This window comes from Oncorhynchus nerka, linkage group LG2 (genome assembly GCF_034236695.1).
Source record: "Oncorhynchus nerka isolate Pitt River linkage group LG2, Oner_Uvic_2.0, whole genome shotgun sequence".
Taxonomy (NCBI): domain Eukaryota; kingdom Metazoa; phylum Chordata; class Actinopteri; order Salmoniformes; family Salmonidae; genus Oncorhynchus; species Oncorhynchus nerka.
The window spans coordinates 30,641,723-30,661,290 of record NC_088397.1 but is presented as its reverse complement, the minus strand read 5'-3'; the positions used below and the strand labels follow the sequence as shown (position 1 = coordinate 30,661,290).

Sequence of the window (19,568 nt, the reverse complement as noted above, 5' to 3'; positions counted from 1 at the left end):
GGGGGCAAGTGTTACAAATTGTGTGCGTGTGTGTGTTCCAAATATAAAAAAATGGGTCAAGTCAGCTGGTCCTCTGGATTAAAACTAATCACTTCCACGTGTGACTTTCGAGAGAGAGAGAGAGAGACGCCTCTGGGTGGAGAGGCGCCCCTGGACACTAATAAAAGGCCCTCAATAGAATTTCACCCCGTTTATATGGCACGACAACAATCATGCGATACAGTACCCAGATGTGAAGAAAAAACCAGCCTGACCAAGGCTCCGTTCGCCAGGTGGTTAGGCGGCTGAATGGCGTGCGTTACACTTTGTCAACACACCACACTGTGCCACAGGAAATGTAAAAAAATATATATCTGATGTCATCTGCACAAACCCACCCAAACCTGGCGCACGAGGCCTTCATCTCCGTCTACTTCAATTACAGCAATTGACATATGACATTGAAAGCACCACGTGCTGCTGGGGGTTAAACAATAGTCCTTTGTTGTGAAACGTTGGCTAAATGTTGACCAGCGTCACATCAAAGGCCATATTTGTATTTCAAATTGGTCCAATGCCTCTTTCATCCATGTACTGGCGCAAGACACGGGTTGCGTCCCAAAAGGCACTGTATTCCCTACAGAGTGCACTACTTTTGACCAGGACCTGGCACCCTATTCCCTACAGAGTGCAATACTTTTGACCAGAACCCTACGGCCCATGGGCAAAAGTATTGCAGTGTTTAGAGAATAAAGGTTTCACTTCAGAGGCAGTCTTTCTGTATTCAGTGGATTCCCACCCCTCTTTCATGTACATGTCGGCACAAGACATCTTAGTGGAAACCCTTGGTTGCATTGCAACAGACAAAAAGTGCAAAATATTATCATCCAAAGTGGACATCCATGCTCATAGAATGCATCTTCGACATTGACCGATTCATGCACTTTGATTGGTCATCGGTTGATTCCATTGTATTTTGCATTACAAAGGATTTTTTTTTAAACATGACGTCCATGCAAAAATAGAAAAAAAAGAAAAAAAGATATCCATAAAAGGCAACGATGACTCACATATAGAGGACATTTCAAAGTTACATAAAATTTAAAAAAAAACAGCCCAAAGAAATAAAAACAAGAAAAGGGAAGCAGTCAGAAATGAAATGGGCCCAGTTATCAAGCTCCCTCCCAACCAAAACCCACTGAAATTGAAAAGTGTTGGAGTTTAATTAAACGTATCTTACCTCTATCATTATATGAAAGGCGTGCTTGTAATAGGATAGAAAAGAGGCAAAAAGAAATGATTGTTTTCAGTGAGGTTGAAATGGGGGTAGATAAAGGAGCAACAGTCGCGTCCCCTGATGATAGATGACTCTCTCTCTCCCGCTTTCCTCTTGGGCCTGTGGTGTGAAAGCTGTGGGCCCCCACCCTTTTCTTCTCTCTCGCCCCTCTCCTCTCCTCCTGGGTCTGGCGTGTGAAAGATGTGGCCCTGTGTGTGTAGTCAGCTACTGAATCAATTCCAGCTTCCCCCTGACCTCTCATGGCTGTATGAAAAATAGAGCCCTGATAACAAATATGTGAACAGTATCGCCTGGCGCCGCAGCATGTGATGACCATGTGTTTGTGCTTGTGTGGGAAAGCGAATATATATACGGAGTATACGAAACATCTTTTCCATGACAAAGACTGACCAGTGAGTCCAGGTGAAAGCTATGACCCTATATCGATGTCACCTGTTAAATCCACTTCAATCAGTGTAGATGAAAGGGGAGGAGACCGGTTAAATCAGGGGATTTGTAAGCATTGAACGGGGCTTGGTGGTAGGTGCCAGGCGCACCGACGTGTCAACTGCAATACTGCTGGGTCTTTCACGCTCAACAGTTTCCTGTGTGTATCAAGAACGGTCCACCTCCCGAAGGACCTTCCCAGCCAACTTGACACAACTGTGGGAAGCATTGGAGTCAACATGGGCCAGCATCCCTGTGGAACGCTTTCCACACCTTGTAGAGTCCATGCCCTGACAAATTGAGGCTGTTCTGAGGGCAAAAGGGAGGAGATGCAACTCATTGGACACTGTGCTATCTAACCTCCAAACGAGCTTCAATGCCATACAACACTCCTTCCGTGGCCTCCAACTGCTCTTAAACGCTAGTAAAACCAAATGCATGCTTTTCAACCGATCGCTGCCTGCACCCGCATGCCCGACTAGCATCACCACACTGGATGGTTCCGACCTTGAATATGTGGACACCTAAAAGTACCTAGGTGTCTGGCTAGACTGCAAACTCTCCTTCCAGACCCATATCAAACATCTCCAATCGAAAATCAAATCAAGAGTCGGCTTTCTATTCCGCAACAAAGCCTCCTTCACTCACGCTGCCAAGCTTACCCTAGTAAAACTGACTATCCTACCGATCCTCGACTTCGGCGATGTCATCTACAAAATTGCTTCCAACACTCTACTCAGCAAACTGGATGCAGTTTATCACAGTGCCATCCGTTTTGTCACTAAAGCACCTTATACTACCCACCACTGCGACTTGTATGCTCTAGTAGGCTGGCCCTCGCTACATATTCGTCGCCAGACCCACTGGCTCCAGGTCATCTACAAGGCCATGCTAGGTAAAGCTCCGCCTTATCTCAGTTCACTGGTCACGATGGCAACACCCATCCGTAGCACGCGCTCCAGCAGGTGTATCTCACTGATCATCCCTAAAGCCAACACCTCATTCGGCCGCCTTTCGTTTCAGTACTCTGCTGCCTGTGACTGGAACGAATTGCAAAAATCGCTGAAGTTGGAGACTTTTATCTCCCTCACCAACTTCAAACATCTGCTATCTGAGCAGCTAACCGATCGCTGCAGCTGTACATAATCTATTGGTAAACAGCCCACCCATTTTCACCTACCTCATCCCCACAGTTTTTATTTATTTACTTTTCTGCTCTTTTGCACACCAATATCTCTACCTGTACATGACCATCTGATCATTTATCACTCCAGTGTTAATCTGCAATATTGTAATTATTCGCCTACCTCCTCATGCCTTTTGCACACATTGTATATAGACTCCCCTTTTTTTCTACTGTGTTATTGACTTGTTAATTGTTTGCTCCATGTGTAACTCTGTGTTGTCTGTTCACACTGCTATGCTTTATCTTGGCCAGGTCGCAGTTGCAAATGAGAACTTGTTCTCAACTAGCCTACCTGGTTAAATAAAGGTGAAATAAATAAAAAATAAAAAGGTGTTCTTAATGTTTTGTGCACTCAGTGCAGGCTAGTTTAGAAGTTAAAATAATAAAGATAGAGAAGCCATCTCCTTTTCTGCATGAGCCTTTCTTTTTTATACTCAAACTGTTCTCGTACAGACATAGGATCTTAATTGCATCACCCCGTTGCAGGAGATCTTTCCTGCGAGGTTTAAAAGTTTGTAATTTCCACTTCGAAATGTCAAGCTTGTTTTTCCCTAACGGGAAATGTATCAACCCCTACAAAAATGTCAATGAATTATAAAACGACATTTCTTGTTGCTGCAGGATTATTTCCCTGCTGTAGCATACTGGCTCAAATTAAAGATACCACATCTGGACGCGGTCGTGATTGTGGCGTCCCTTGAAAGGTTGCCAATCCCTTCTCGCTCACTCTCACTCTGCAACAAAGCACAGTTAAGTGTCCACCTTTAAAAAAGGCTCATTCATAATGCAAAGACCTCAGCTCACGTTCAATAGAGTAAGACAGGTGGTGAGGAGAGTGGCTGCAGTGCCCAAGCAGGACAACCCTAAATGATGTCCCTGTCAGAACTAGCCCTGGGGCCTATGCATGCACAGCACTGATGCCAACAGTTTCCTAGCATTTCCTGTATTCCATTGTTGTATTCGTAACACAAAGATGGATGCTCTTTAATGCACACTCTCCGGGCTCTCCTCACCTGTGTGTCATGGCTGCTCGCCTGGCTACAGGGGGCGCTTGTTTTAACCAATCAGACGTGACACGGTGATTAAGAGCCGAAGTGGGCGAGTTTTAGTCCGGGTGTCAAGAGATCAGCTGCTCGCAAGGCACGGCAATCAGCACTTCTGTTCAAAGGAAATGTGTTATGGATTAAACATGGATGCTTTAAGGGCCCAGGGTTAGAGCCAGCCTCCAGAGGAAGGAGGGAGGAAGAGAGGGGAACGGGGGAGAGAGAGAGGGAGTGAGCCTGACTGCATTATTTATTCGTTTGTGCTTTTCCCCTCACTGTCCCTTTCAGGGCAAAACCGCACACAGGGTGCTCTCTCCTCCATGGCATCGTGGCCACGTAGTGCTGGGCTAGGGAGGCCAGAATAGTCCCAGCTCACCCCGGGAAATAGATGACAAACACAGGGAGCCTGCCCGGCCCTGGGATGGAGGTGGAGGAGTGGGGTCAGGACACACTGTTCTGTATGACGCAGTAATCAAGCACAGTAACCAAACATTTCACGGCATCGCGGCCTCCCTCTCAAACACACTGCACAGGAAAACAGGCGGAGGGAAGGCCGTGTTCTGGTGACATTTGTGTTGATTGAACGGCAGCTCACAAAGAGCTGTACAGGAGCAGGCTTGAGAGAGCCACCCTTCTCCGACCTATGACCACAGAGCCCTATCCTCAGTGAGCCTAACCAGGGTGAACAAACGACAGCTTTGTGTTTGTCCATCGTGTGCCTGTGTGTGTGTATGGCCACAGTAGTGGCTGGAGCGCTAAGCAGATACACATTTCACAGTATTAGTGGCAGGCGGTGCCCACGTACACTGCAGGGACCGCACGCACACACACACACACACACACTGCCGCACGCGGTCTGAGTTAGGGCTAGGCTTCCTGTCACTCTCCAGCTAATCACATTTGTGTTCGCTTCAGATCAGCAAGTTCCAATGTTCTCTTCTGCCATCCGTTGTTTTGCATCCGTTTCTCTTGCCAATGTTTGTGAGTCACTCCTATATCAAGATTAAAATTCCAAGCAGCGAGGGGTGCCTCTTGTGTTTTTTCTGTACAGCCGAGACAAGTATGACGAATCATCGGACACACACACACACACATCAGTCTTACCTGTGTCGGCACCAGGACGGGCGGGTATGCCAGCTTGTGATGACGGTACATCCAGAAGGAGAAGAGGACGATGGCGGCGATGCCCATAATGGGCACCAGAGAGTACAGCAGAGTGTTGAACAGCTGAGGCTTCTGGTTAAACGGGTTGGCGGTCGCTGTGGACGGGGAACCGGGGGGGGAGAAGGCGTTAATGGGGGAGGAGGGAGATGGAGAGAGAATACACCTTTATACAGGAATGCAAACGTGCATAGTTCCCCTCCCCCCTATTGTCATCACACCATACACAATGGTATCAGAAGACTAGTAGTGAAACACTCTAAAAATAGTTCCCAACAAAGCTCAACACATCTGGGTCGCTTCAACAAAATCCTCTAAATAGGGAGATTAACAGTTACATGCAGTTCATGAGAACGTAAGCCAGCAGCCAAAAATAACCCCTGAAACAACCAAGTGACCCAAAAAACAAATAGCTAAGCCTTACTGTGCAGTGCGCCACCTTGTCATATCACAAAGACGTAGTTTTTGATGTGATCAGCCACTGCTATGCCATCACAGCTCTCTGCCATCACAGTTCTCTGCCATCACAGACACGGCTGGATTGCTTTATTGCTGCGGTTTCCCTTCCTGTGACACTGAGGTTGTCTGGGGCTGGGCTTGGTGGCCCCGACGGACCCCACTAGTTGCAATACTCTGACTGGGCCCAGACAGGTCCCTACTGGACCCCATAGAGAGGACAGTGGCCAGCCTGGACACAGAGTTTCAAATTAAAGCAGTAGACCTACGGGCCCTGGTAAAGTAGAAGACCTTGTGTCTCTAGTGTTTGTGAGGGAATATGCCTCAGTGCCTCTCGGGTTATTATTGGGTTATTCTTACTGACTGATCGTCTGTGTTCGGCTGGAAAACTGACAAGAGGAGGATGCAACATTACATCAGCTTCCTGTGTGTGAACTTACATGACGACTTACTTTGGACAGCCTGCGCGTCGGGGCTGTAGAGGAACTTGTCGTTGCACATGTTGCCTTCGCAGCAGCAAAAGAAGACGTCCGGACTCTCTTTCGTCTCCACACATTCGCTACTGCAGCAGAGAGAGAGAGAAAGACAGGAGAAGAAAGAAACAAACACCTCCGTCACAAAGGTAGAGAGATGAGCGCTGGCAGCCCTCCACTGAACCGATCCCTCTTTCTCTCTCTGGGGAGGACGAACTACATCTTTACAGGAAGGGACAGACAACCACTCTAAAAGCCCATTTATGCTTGATCCGAAAATGTGGTCGGAGGCGCCGTACGGATGGCCCGACGCAATCGCGGAGCCTCCGGAGGCACGCAGAGGCCAAATTGAGCTCCGCACCGCATCGCCATGCGCCTCTCAAATTCTGTAACAACGCGGAGGGCTCCGTATGGTGCCGCATTGACATGATTGGTTGACGGTAGGTGAGGGCGGGAGGTCCTGTATAAACACAAACTCACTGCCTTCAAAACAGCTTTGGGCTGCTCGGTGAAGAGCAAGAAGTGTGAATGCCCTGACTTCTGCAGTGGCCGTATCAACGTAAATTCTGCACGGCCAATGCAGAAGCCTTTAAAGATGTACTAAGTCAACCATCATACAAAGGACAGTATGACCTAAACTAATAAGTGTTGGTCACCATCTGCAAGAAAGGACTGAAGTACAGTGCTTCAGACCACCAACCCTTAAACTTAACCACTAGGCCCTAAGTCTAATAAGAATATATGCCATTTAGCAAACACTTTTTTCGTGCTTACATTTTCATATGTCGCAGGTCCCGGGAATCAAATCCACTATCCTGGCATTACAAGCGCCATGCTCTACTAACTGAGCTACAGATGACCACTAAGCCCTACGTCTACCGTCTTGCCTCAGAATAAGACACGACCTAACCTGTCATAGCAGTTGACATCGTCCAGCCAGCAGCCCTGCTTGACGATCTCGATGGTTCCCGAGGTGTTTTTCCAGGTGGCGAAGCAGTGGAGCCTCTTGTCCTTGTCTCCGTAGCAAGCCTCGATGCCACTGCGGTTGGTTCGCTCCTTCTCCCAGCTGGAGTTGTAGTAAACGCACTCCTGTGTCTCCGAGCGACCCAGGATTGCACCTACGGGACATAGCAAGAAATACACCAGCAGAACAAGTCATTCACAGCCTGTATTCTACCTACGTTACAGCCTGTATTCTACCTACGTTACAGCCTGTATTCTACCTACGTTACAGCCTGTATTCTACCTACGTTACAGCCTGTATTCTACCTACGTTACAGCCTGTATTCTACCTACGTTACAGCCTGTATTCTACCTACGTTACAGCCTTATTCTACCTACGTTACAGCCTGTATTCTACCTACGTTACAGCCTTATTCTACCTACGTTACAGCCTTATTCTACCTACGTTACAGCCTTATTCTACCTACGTTACAGCCTTATTCTACCTACGTTACAGCCTGTATTCTACCTACGTTACAGCCTGTATTCTACCTACGTTACAGCCTGTATTCTACCTACGTTACAGCCTGTATTCTACCTACGTTACAGCCTGTATTCTACCTACGTTAGCCTGTATTCTACCTACGTTAGCCTGTATTCTACCTACGTTACAGCCTTATTCTACATACGTTACAGCCTTATTCTACATACGTTACAGCCTGTATTCTACCTACGTTACAGCCTGTATTCTACATACGTTACAGCCTGTATTCTACATACGTTACAGCCTTATTCTAAAATTGATAAAATCAAAAATGTTCATCTACACACAATACACCATAATGACAAAGCAAAACATTTTTTTTTAGAATTGTTAGCACTTTTTAAATATTTTTTATACAAAAATACCTTATTTAAATAAGTATTCAGACCTTTTGCTATGAGTCTCGAAATTGAGCTCAGGTGTATCCTGTTTCCATTGACCATCCTTGAGATGTTTCTACAACTTGATTGGAGTCCACCTGTGGTATATTCAATTGATTGGACATGATTTGGAAAGGCACACACTATAAGGTCCCAGAGCTGCATAGTCCCACAGTTGACAGAGAAAGAAACCAAGCCATGAGGTCGAAGGAATTGTCCGTAGAGCTCCAAGAAAGGATTGTGTCGAGGCACAGATCTGGGGAAGGGTACCCAAAAAGTTCTGCAGCATTGAAGGTCCCCAAGAACAGTGTCTTCCATCATTCTTAAATGGAAGTTTGGAACCACCAAGACTCTTCCTAGAGCTGGCCGCCCTGCCAAACTGAGCAATCGGGGGAGAAGAGCCTTGGTCAGGGAGGTGACCAAGAACTCGATGGTCACTCTGACAGAGCTCCAGAGGTCCAGAGCTCCTCTGTGAAGATGGGAGAAACTTCCAGAAGGACAACCATCTCTGCAGCACTCCAACAATCAGACCTTTAAGGTAGAGTGGCCAGACCGAAGCCACTCCTCAGTAAAAGGCACATGACAGCCCGCTTGGAGTTTACCAAAAGGTACCTAAAGGACTCTCAGACCATGAGAAACAAGATTCTCTGGACAACGGCCCATCCAGAGCTCTGGCGAGACCTGAATATAGCTGTGCAGCGACGCTCCCCAGCCAACCTGACAGAGAATGGGAGAAACTCCCCAAAATACAGGTGTGCCAAGCTTGTAGGGTCATATCCAAGAAGACTCAAGGCTGTAATCACTGTCAAAAGGTGCTTCAACAAAATACTGAGTATTTCAGGGTTTTTGCTTTGTAATTATGGTGTTGTCTGTAGATTGATGAAGGGGGAAAAACAATTTAATAAATGTTAGAATAAGACTGTCATGTAACAAAATGTGGAATAAGACAATGTGTCTGGATACTTAACGAATGCACCGTACAAAAACGTAGGCTAACCGAGCTCATAACAGGGCAGCGATGGCCTCAACGAGTGTTCATTCATGTCATGTGTTCAGTTCACTGGACAGTCGTGTACAGATGTCAAACAGGGCTGCTTTTACTATCTGACTGATTGATTAACTGACGGGAGGCTAAATGTGGCACTCTGGTTATAGCCTGGGTGTCCTTAAAAGACACAGGCCGATGCCGTGCGCACACAGGAAAACAACACGTGCATTTTGAAATAGAACAGCTAGGCTACTGATGTGCACAGCAGCTTCCATGTAACTGAGGTCGGGGTCTAACTTCAGCTACGTCATGTATTTTTCAGCAGGGCACTGACTGAATCAGGCAGGCTGAACTAAAATGGGCTACAGAAGTCAAGTCCTTTGGGCCAGAGTCATGCTGCAGTGGTAGGTCGTTTTAAACGCCTACGTAAACAGCATCCAGGCTGAGGGCACATTCTACCAAAATGGCGGTGGTTAAGGTGAGTTTCCCCCCTGCTATGTAAAAGCGCTTTGGGTACCTCGATTCGTGGGAAGGAGCTATTTAAATCCAATCCTCACCTTTGGTGTGCTTTGCACTTGCCTCACATAGTTAGAGAACTGCACACACACGAGGGAGGGGGGGGGGGGCAAAGTCCAGCAATAATCATTAAGGGAGGGGCTTTGCCTCTGATGCATGGGGGATTTGTTGATTCGATATATAAGTGGTCAAAAAAAAGATGATTCCATACAAACAGACCTCAGTTTCCACCTATTAAACAGGTGAAACAAAATTGTTCCAGAGGGTAAGAGAAGGAGTACTGCACTCAATGCTCTGTCCTACTGCTCTCAATGCTCTGTCCTACTGCTCTCAATGCTCTGTCCTACTGCTCTCAATGCTCTGTCCTACTGCTCTCAATGCTCTGTCCCACTGCACTCAATGCTCTGTCCTACTGCTCTCAATGCTCTGTCCTACTGCTCTCAATGCTCTGTCCTACTGCTCTCAATGCTCTGTCCTACTGCTCTCAATGCTCTGTCCCACTGCACTCAATGCTCTGTCCTACTGCTCTCAATGCTCTGTCCTACTGCTCTCAATGCTCTGTCCTACTGCTCTCAATGCTCTGTCCTACTGCTCTCAATGCTCTGTCCCACTGCTCTCAATGCTCTGTCCCACTGCTCTCAATGCTCTGTCCCACTGCTCTCAATGCTCTGTCCCACTGCTCTCAATGCTCTGTCCCACTGCTCTCAATGCTCTGTCCCACTGCACTCAATGCTCTGTCCCACTGCACTCAATGCTCTGTCCCACTGCTCTCAATGCTCTGTCCTACTGCTCTCAATGCTCTGTCCTACTGCTCTCAATGCTCTGTCCTACTGCTCTCAATGCTCTGTCCTACTGCTCTCAATGCTCTGTCCCACTGCTCTCAATGCTCTGTCCCACTGCTCTCAATGCTCTGTCCCACTGCTCTCAATGCTTTGTCCCACTGCTCTCAATGCTCTGTCCTACTGCTCTCAATGCTCTGTCCTACTGCTCTCAATGCTCTGTCCTACTGCTCTCAATGCTCTGTCCTACTGCTCTCAATGCTCTGTCCTACTGCTCTAAGCTACCATTCTTCCAGTGGGAATCCTCTAATTCCCGCCTCACAACCCTGAGAAGACCCATGTTCGGGAACCAGACTCCCGACCCTGGTCCTCCTGCCGCCTCAGCTTGCTCTGGTTGGTTCTCTCACTCAGGAGCTAAGAACAGCTCTGGCAGTGGGCTGTGCCGCTCTGTGCCCAGGCTGTAGGCCACTGTAGGGCCGTTTGTATCCCCTGGCAGCCTGCCTCTCTGGTCTCTCATACCCTGGCTCGGCTTGGCAGACCTGGGCTCAACAACACCACGTCACTGCCTCACTCACAGCCTGCCAGGACTGCGATGTGTGGGTGGGAGGCCAAACTCTCTCCTCACAGGGATGAAAGGCATTGCTGGGAATCAGGTGCAGGTGGTTCTCTCTTCCTGTATACAAGAATATGCTGTTTTATGGAAGCCTTTGGGCAATTCCATGGTAACGAAATGACGCTTTTGACTCAGGAGTTCTCACTTGAAATGTATGCTAAACAAAAAAATGAGAATTATGGTAGAATCTCCCTCCATTTATGCACGTTTTCCAAAAACTCTTAAAAATCAGCTCTGAATTAAGATTGCAAAATGTCTGCAGACAGAATGTGGTGTCAGCTATGACATGACACCAGTTTATTTTGGTTATTGACCTACGGTAGGTAGTAAGTGGATTTACATCTGGTAACGGAATTACGAGAGAGGCAGAAAGAGAGAGAGGGAGAGTGGGGAGGTTGTCCAGACGGTTTTCACAGTCTTGCGTTGACCACCAGGCAACAGAAGAAAAAAGTTATGTTAAAAGTTATGAGCTGAACATAACAGTATACCAGTGGAAGGGAGAACAGTAGCAGTAGAGGAACCTTGACTAAGGTTCCTCAGTCAAGCAGTGAATATCAAACACAGATTCAACCACAAAGACCAGGGAGGTTTTCCAACGCCTCACAAAGGAGGGCACCAATCGGTAGATGAGTATAAAAGACACTGAATATCCTTTTGATCATGGTGAAGTTATTACACTTTGGATGGTGTATCACCCAGTCACTTGAAAAATACAGGCCTCCTTCCTAACGCAGTTGCTGGAGAGGAAGGAAACCACTCAGGGATTTCACCATCAGGTCAACCGTGACTTTAAAACAGTTAAAGAGTTTAATGGCTGTAAAGAAAACTGAGGATGGATCCACAACATTATAGTTACTCCACAATACTAACCTAAATGACAGAGTGAAAAGAAGGAAGCCTGTACAGAATGAAAATATTCCAAAACATGCATCGTGTTTTCAATAAGACACTAAGGTAAAACTGCAAAAAATGTGGCAAAGGAATTAACTTAATAGAAATCATTATGTTAGGGGCAAATCCAACACAACACATCACTGAGTACCACTCTTCATACAGTATTTTCAAGCATGGTGGTAGCTGCATCATGTTATGGGTATGCTTATCATCGGCAAGGACTAGGGAGTTTGTTTGGGATAAAAAATAATAATGGAATAGAGCATTCCAACTGACACTGGGACACAAATTCACCTTTCAGCAAGACAATAACCTAAAACACAAGGGCAAATATACACTGGAGTTGCTTACCAAGAAGACATTGAATGTTCCCGAGTGGCCTAGTTACAGTTTTGACATAAATAGCGTTAAAATCTCTGGCAAGACTTGAAAAAGGCTGTCTAGCAATGACCAACAAGCAACTTGACAGAGCTTGAAGTTTAAAAATAATAATGTACAAATATATAGTAAAATCCAGGTGTGCAAAGCTCTTAGGGACTTACCCAGAAAGACTCGGCTGTAATCGCTGCCAAAGGTGATTCTAACATGTATTGACTCAGGGGTGTCAATACGTATGTAAATTATATATTTATGTATTTAATTGAATAGATTTGCAAACATTTCTAAAAACATGTTTTTCATTTGTCATTATGGGGTATTGTGTGTAGATGGGTGAAAAAAAAGAAGTATATTTCATCCATTTTGAATTCAGGATGTAACAACAAAATGTGGAATAAATCAAGGGGTATGAATACTTTCTGAAGGCATCTTACTGTGATTGTTTACAAGTAAAATGGTAATTTAAAAAATAGCATCACAGCAAAGAGTAATTTCTCAAGCAAGAATTTTGCTAGGACTGTAGGAGTGGTTTGAGTGGAGAGGGGTGGGGGGGTGTGCAGTATTTGGCAGAGAGGTTTTTAACTCTTTCTTATTGGCCTAATAAACACATGGTGATGTCACCATGGAAGGCCAAAACTCAATCTCACCAAAACTGGCTGAAATTTTAGCAGTCTTTTTAAACGCTCTTACACTAAAAGGAACTTTTATAAAATGTCATAATATTATTCCAACCTCAGTGTGGAAATATATATAAAACACAAGAAAATCTCATTTCCGACTGCACTGCCTTTAACCTCTACGGGACCGGTGTCTCTAAACAGGGCCAGGTTGTTGCTAACATGCGCTATTGTGACTAGAATGACGTTGTAAACAACAGCCAACTTTCCGGGACATGGACATGTCTTATATGGGCAGAAATCTTATATTCTTGTTAATCTAACTGCAGTGTCCAATTTACAATAGCTATTACAGGGGAAATAATAGCATGCTATTGTTTGAAGAGAATGTACAAAAACAAAACTCATCACGGCAACTGGTTCGATACACACACCTCACCTCTGAAGGTAAATAATGTACTTACATTCAGTAATCTTGCTCTGATTTGTCATCCTGAGAGTCCCAGAGATAAAAATGTAGCATAGTTTGTTTAAAAAAATACATTTTTATATTCAAATGTAGGAACAAGGTTCTGCAGTTTTGACCCCTGCATCATTTTCTAGTTAAAAAAAAAAATGTATGGATAGCCAGGGTTATAGTCAGACATCAACACAAACAAAGCTTGAGTTTAGCGAGTCCGCTAGATCAGAGACAGTAGAGATGACCAGGGATGTTCTCTTGATAAGTGTGTGAATTAGACCATTTCCCTGTTCTGCTAAGCGTTCAAAATGTAACGAGTACTTTTGGGTGTCAGGGAAAATGTATGGAGTAAAAAAGTACACCATTTTCTTCAGGAATGTAGTAAAAGTTGTCAAAAAATAAGTAAAGTAAAGTATAGATACCCCAAAAAAACTACTTAAGTAGTACATAAGTATTTTAACTCAAGTACTTTACACCACTGATGTCGTCTATGACTCCCATTCCATTCGTTTGACCAGAAATCAAAGCCTTATCTTACTCCTCATTTTTAGGATCGAAAACGCTTGAAAAAGATCAACAAAATGCCTCAACTCCTCAAATATAGACTAGCTTTCATTTGACACCCAATTGGACATGCTCTATCGTGCTCATGGGTCCTTTTTTTAGATGGAAAATACCCTCTACATAAATTAGCCAATGGAGCTCTACAGCACAAACTAAGCAATATTGCACACAATGTCCATGCATCCCGTAGGCTCAGTTGGAACACTAGACTACTGAACAGAATAGAAGCAAAACACTTCCGACAGAAATGCTCAATCAATCTCCCGACTCGATCGCTAGTTACAGCTCCTTCAGATCCCAATCAGGGTGAGTGCATAGCATAGCCCACACAAAGGGGCACATATGCCTTAAGAACACATTCCCTCCCACACAAACAGCACACAGCAGCACTGCGTCCCAAATGGCACCCTATTCCCTACATAGCGCGCTATTTTCAAACCAGGGCCTCTGGTCAAAAGTAGTGCGCTATGTAGGGAATAGGGGGGGGCCCATTTGTGACACATTTTAAGCTTCACGGTACTGAGCAACGCTTTGCTAGAACAACATGAAAAGTGTTGAAAAAGGACGATTTATGTGTCTGCAGAGAGATAATATATGGGTGGGAGTGAGAAACTTCTCGGAAACATCTCAAAGAATTTCAGAATGACTCAATTAGTAATTTGTTGAAGTGATTTGTGGGATTCAGGTTCAACTCAAGATGAAACAAATGACGGGTGGATGTTTATGGCGTCATGCCTTTTTCTTACGAAATACTGCAATGAGAATTTCCGGGCAGGCGTGGGTATGAATAAACAGGCCACAATAATACAAACAGCCTGAAAACGAACCAAACCGTTTATAAATGTAATATCCAGAGATTGAAGTTCAGAGGAAGAACTCAAGAATGACTGCAGTCCAGGCTCACTGTTTAAAACCAAACCATTCCTAACCACAAGCCTCTGTTAAACAGAACAGACACGTGTGACATGTTTTCAATGAAAGTAGTTCATCCTTCGGTTCAACAAAAGTCATCCGCCGGAATTAATGTAATCCACAAAGCATGTAACAGAAGTCACAACACTTTGCAAAACTAGCCTGGAGGAACCATATGGTTTCAAGCCTCATCATAATCGGAGCCGTTTTTTTTGTGGTTAGCCAAAACAACACTCGAGAGCCAGGCATTCAGACTTAACAAAAACATCCCTCACCACAGGTTTACAATGAGCTAACCCGCAAACCTCTGTCAACTCACGATCCCGTGTTAGAAGGAGCTGTCGTTGAAGTGTTAAGATAACACAATGTCGGAGGAAATGTCAATATACAGAAGTCTTTGCGCTACAGAAGACATGGTGGTACTACTACTGTACACGGAGAGAGACCAGCGCTGCTCACAACAATGCCTCCTGCTCAGAGTGTAGCCTAACTATCACTCTTCCCTGAGTGCCCTCCATTTCTAGCTTGGAAAACATCTTTGTCCTCAGATGTACTGAAACACGCCCACAGTATAAACATCAACGGAGGTTGAGAGAACATTCATTGGCTACCTTCAGGACAAGCAGATGCAAAATGAACATTGCCCACCAGACGACCTCTCATTCCCCACTCAACCTTAAACGCAATCCAATGGTCGTGGTTTAGATAGACAGGGCCATTGCCTTTTATGTACAGCACACTGGCTGACTGGCAGGCTGGTGGACTGCAGTACAGGGAGTGAGTCTGGACTTGGCAGCCTCACCAAAGGCTCCCCGACACCCAGCCTGCCTGACTTGCTGCCTGTCCAGAAGCCAAAAGGCGATGCTGGGACTGAGAAGGTAATCATATGAGCTTGAGGCCCGGAGCACTTCAGAGTTAAAGGGCTCCGCTCAGTCCAGTGGCTCTGGGACGGGTCTGAGAGACAGACAGATAGGCAGCATGGATGGATGGGCGAGAGAGCGATAGTGAGAGGAGAGAGCGTGAGAGAGAGCAGCATCTGATATTTTCAGGCAATTCTACACATTTTGTAATTTTGTAATATCTGAATGAGAATGACTAACAAAATCAATGTGGCCCCCCTAGAGATCATAGCCCCCGGGCAGGTGCCCGGTTGGTATTCGACCATGATTAATACAAGTTTGGATAGCTGGCCAGACTAACTACCAATCTAAAAATGGTTAGTCGACATGGCTAATTGAGTGACGTAAGAGAGAAACTGCTGATACACAACCACATTTCGAAATTGCACTTTGTCTATTCTATTATTCTTACTCTCAAGAGTAAGTTGAGACCCTTACTGAGATCCTTAACCTCACAGAAATGTCACTTATGTCTCTTACGTCAGGAACCGGCCCTGCATGGGGGACCTCCTGTACTGCTGTGTGTGTGTAAACCAAACTATTCATTAAACACTTGGCATAGTCATAGCACAGGGTGGAATTGCTCATGTCGTTGACGAAATTAAATAAATCATTTACTAACTGCCGTAAGCAGAGATTAAAATGATTAGCTGGGATGCGTTTGTTCAGAGACCGTAGGTTATGTGTTGGCTGTTGGAATCTTGCAAGAATATTAAAATCGGCACAAAGACACAGAGCAAATATCCTAGCGAATAATGATTATTGACGATTCGCTTGTTGATTTTGTGAGAGATTGGCCTACAGAACGCAAATAAACTCCACACAGAATTGCTTCAAGCTGGGTGCGTCTTTACCCTTAGAAAAAAAAACAGTCCCTGTTCTCGTGATGATGCCCAGCGCTAAGGAGTGAAACGGAATTCATTTGAGAAATCGCCAGAGTGAGTCATTAATTCAGTCGCTCCCAGAGTACAACATTACACCAGCCTTTACAGAGGACTGATTTCAGTGGTCACTCAAGGATAAACTGGAGTGAAGAATGTATTTTTACTCCTTTTTCTCCCCAATTCAATGACATCCAATTGGTAGTTACAGTCTTGTCCCATTGCTGCAACTCCCGTATGGACTCGGGAGAGGCGAAGGTCCAGAGCCGTGCGTCCTCTGAAACACGACCCTGCCAAACCGCACTGCCTCTTGACACACTGAATGCTTAAGCCGGATGCCAGCAGCACCAACGTGTTGGAGGAAACACCGTACAACTGGCGACCAAAGTCAGCGTGCATGCTCCAAACCCTCCCCTAACCCGGGCGACGCAGGGCCCAATTGTGCGCCGCCTCACGGGTCTCCCAGCTGCGGCCGGCTGCGACACAGCCTGGAATCGAACCCGGGTCTGTAGTGACGCCTCAAGCACTAGCGATGCAGTGCCTTAGACCGCTGCGCCACTCGGGAGAACCTGAAGAAGGGTTTTAACAGAGTGTTGGCTGCTGCCTTTCCTTTCTGATTTAGAAGTAACTGACTGAGGAGAAGCCATAACGTAGATGGAACGAGACGAGAGAAGTTAAGAGCCTCAACTCTGGGACTTGGTATCTAGCACGTACCACTCTGTGAGGGACTGGCAGGGGTGACTGTCCCTAAAAGACAGGTGTTGAGATTGGAAATATGGTTATTTTGAAAAAAAAAATATATATATATCCGAGGTAGGCTCTCAGGCTAGCCAGTTTCTGCAAGCGTCACTAATGTTTCTCAGTAGCTGGAGTGTAGATCAGTCCTGAATCAATTTCATGTTCAACTTACCAAGCCTTCAGGTAACCTCCCCTCAGGCAATGCTGCCAGTGTACAGGAATGGAAAGAAGTTAAACGGTAAGGATTTGACCTCCAAAAGCACTGGAGCTAGCCAAAGGCAAGAGTGCAGAGGTCTCACGACACTTAGCACTGGCTTGGTGGGGAGAGTAGTGGGCATGGGTTGAGAAATACTTATTAGACAAGTTCAGGTACTACCTCCCCGTTTCACTCAGTTACTTTGGATCTTGTTCTAGCGTTTTGTTCCTACTGAATTACAACCCAGGTTCTCTGCAGTTGACCTGGAGCAGCGTTTACCACTACAACGTTCTAGCTGGACGAGTGACTTGTCAAACTGAAAAATTGGGCCAATTACAGCCAGCTGTTTTGTCTGGTTTGGAGTCACAGCAGCTGCCGAGGCTCGTAGCTGATACGCAGAAAGCATTGCAATTAGCACCCTTTCCCCTATATAGTGCCCTACGAGTGACCCGGGCCCCATTAGAGCTGCATGGTTGAAACACTGCTTGCTTCTGCAGAGCTGAGATCCTACGGAGTCAGCACTAATTGTACTGACAGTTTATATATAGCCTGATGTTTCTTTTCCCAGGGCCATCATGCTTTCACGTGACGTTAGGGAAAACCCTTTACGTCAGGCATTCTAGGGTCCAGTTTAGATAAATAAAGCAGTGTCAGGAAGCGGAGTAGCAGACGCCTGAAGAAATGTTTTTTCTTTTCTTTCACTTCTCGGCGATGTCGAGAGTACCGGGGCGTCGTATTACAATACCACCAACAACAACGGGCAGGAAAAGGATATGGGGCGGAGAGAGGGGTCCCTTAAACAGCTCTACTGACAACCGGGGAGCTGTTACTACTCAGTTACACTCAGTTGACTCCTTCAACCGTTCGACACAATTACAACCAGCTTGAGTATGTCGATGCAGCGTTATCTGATTAAGAAAAACCTTCAGTAAGATCTGTAACGCATAGAACAGAAGCCGTCTCTCACCACAGCCGCTGTGGAGGACCCGGAGTCTGGCGATTGAGACGACGGATATACCTACTCTATCCTGGACATTGCACCCACTGAATGACACGTGCCCGTGTTCTGCCATGATCAACGACATAGGAGGAGCTATGGAAAAACACTGGGCCTGGTTTCTCTCTCTGTGATGTGGCTGAGGGACAGGAGTGCCTAGCTACACAGCTGCAACTGCTGCAGTGTAGGGTTGCTGCTGACTATCAGCCAGCTTGCATTATGCAATGACTGGAGAGACAGGAGACTCACAGCAGGCGGAATCGTGTGGTTGTGCACCCTGCTGCTGCAACACACACACACACACACACACACACACGCGGCCCCTATGCGGCTGGTTTCCAGGGATTGGGTTGCAGTTACATAATATACAGTAGAAGTGCCACTGTAGCCCATCGGGAGGAATATTGCTCTCCACTCTACCTGCCTGGTGTAATCACTTTACTGTGACAGGGTGAGGGACGCTGGACCCTTGGAATCAGCCACTTATGGAGCAGCATCTCTAGTGACTGTTAAGAAGCAACTAACAATACTTGGAAATGGCTCATGTATCCTTATTGGTTATTCAATATAAATCATTTCTCTATTCATGATAAGTTGATACGGACTTCAAACAAAGCACACTGAACCGGTTAGTCGCTAGCCAGACCCGGTCACAAAGCCTGCAGTCTTTCCATACCGGCCAGTAAAACCAGCAAACTCAGCAACAGCATCCAATCCCCTTAATCCTTGCTGGAATGTCCGACAGCCTATCAGTCTCCACTTCAATTATACTGCTGATGGCCAGTTGCTTTGCTTACGGCCAAGGCTACAGCATTCGGGGCACCCAATGAACTAGTCTACTGTACAGGCACCAATATTCCAGAGCCCTGCGCCAGCCTAATAGGCTACAGCCAGCTCTGTGCATAGTGTACATTCTCACAGTTTATTCTACAGGAAGGAAATACCATTTTAAACAGCTAATTATCCTCAGCAGTGTTGGTTGTAGGGGCAGGGGGTTGGGGTAAGGGCACTAACCCCAGCTTGCTAAATTGTCTGGAATTATCTTGAGGAAAATTGTGGTAAGAATAATCTATGACCAGAAGGGAATGGGGTAAAATTCCATGCTTATCTTCAGAGCAATTCAACCATGTAAAAGCAAATGACTGCTCACAACCACCTATAGCTACGACTATTTAGCCGAGAGGACCATTTCGGGCCTAGTTGATAAAAAGGTCTTCCCCAGCATCTCTATTGTACTCTGTCGCTTCTT

At 45.9% G+C, this 19,568-nt stretch overlaps 1 protein-coding gene across 2 annotated transcripts in view; it reads right to left on the bottom strand.

The window, feature by feature from the left end:
- The window catches only part of LOC115134071 (activin receptor type-2A), a 42,386-nt gene that overhangs the window by 11,610 nt on the left and 11,208 nt on the right, over positions 1–19,568 (bottom strand). Inside the window, exons 2-4 of one of the 2 annotated variants that reach the window (XM_029667660.2) lie at positions 6,932–7,139; positions 5,989–6,110; positions 5,036–5,190 (exon numbers count right to left, since the gene is read on the bottom strand). In XM_029667660.2, the coding sequence (XP_029523520.1) occupies positions 5,036–5,190; positions 5,989–6,110; positions 6,932–7,139 (485 nt within the window). The remainder of the gene's footprint in view (positions 1–5,035; positions 5,191–5,988; positions 6,111–6,931; positions 7,140–19,568) is intronic. The other variant, XM_029667671.2, reaches the window with a different exon arrangement.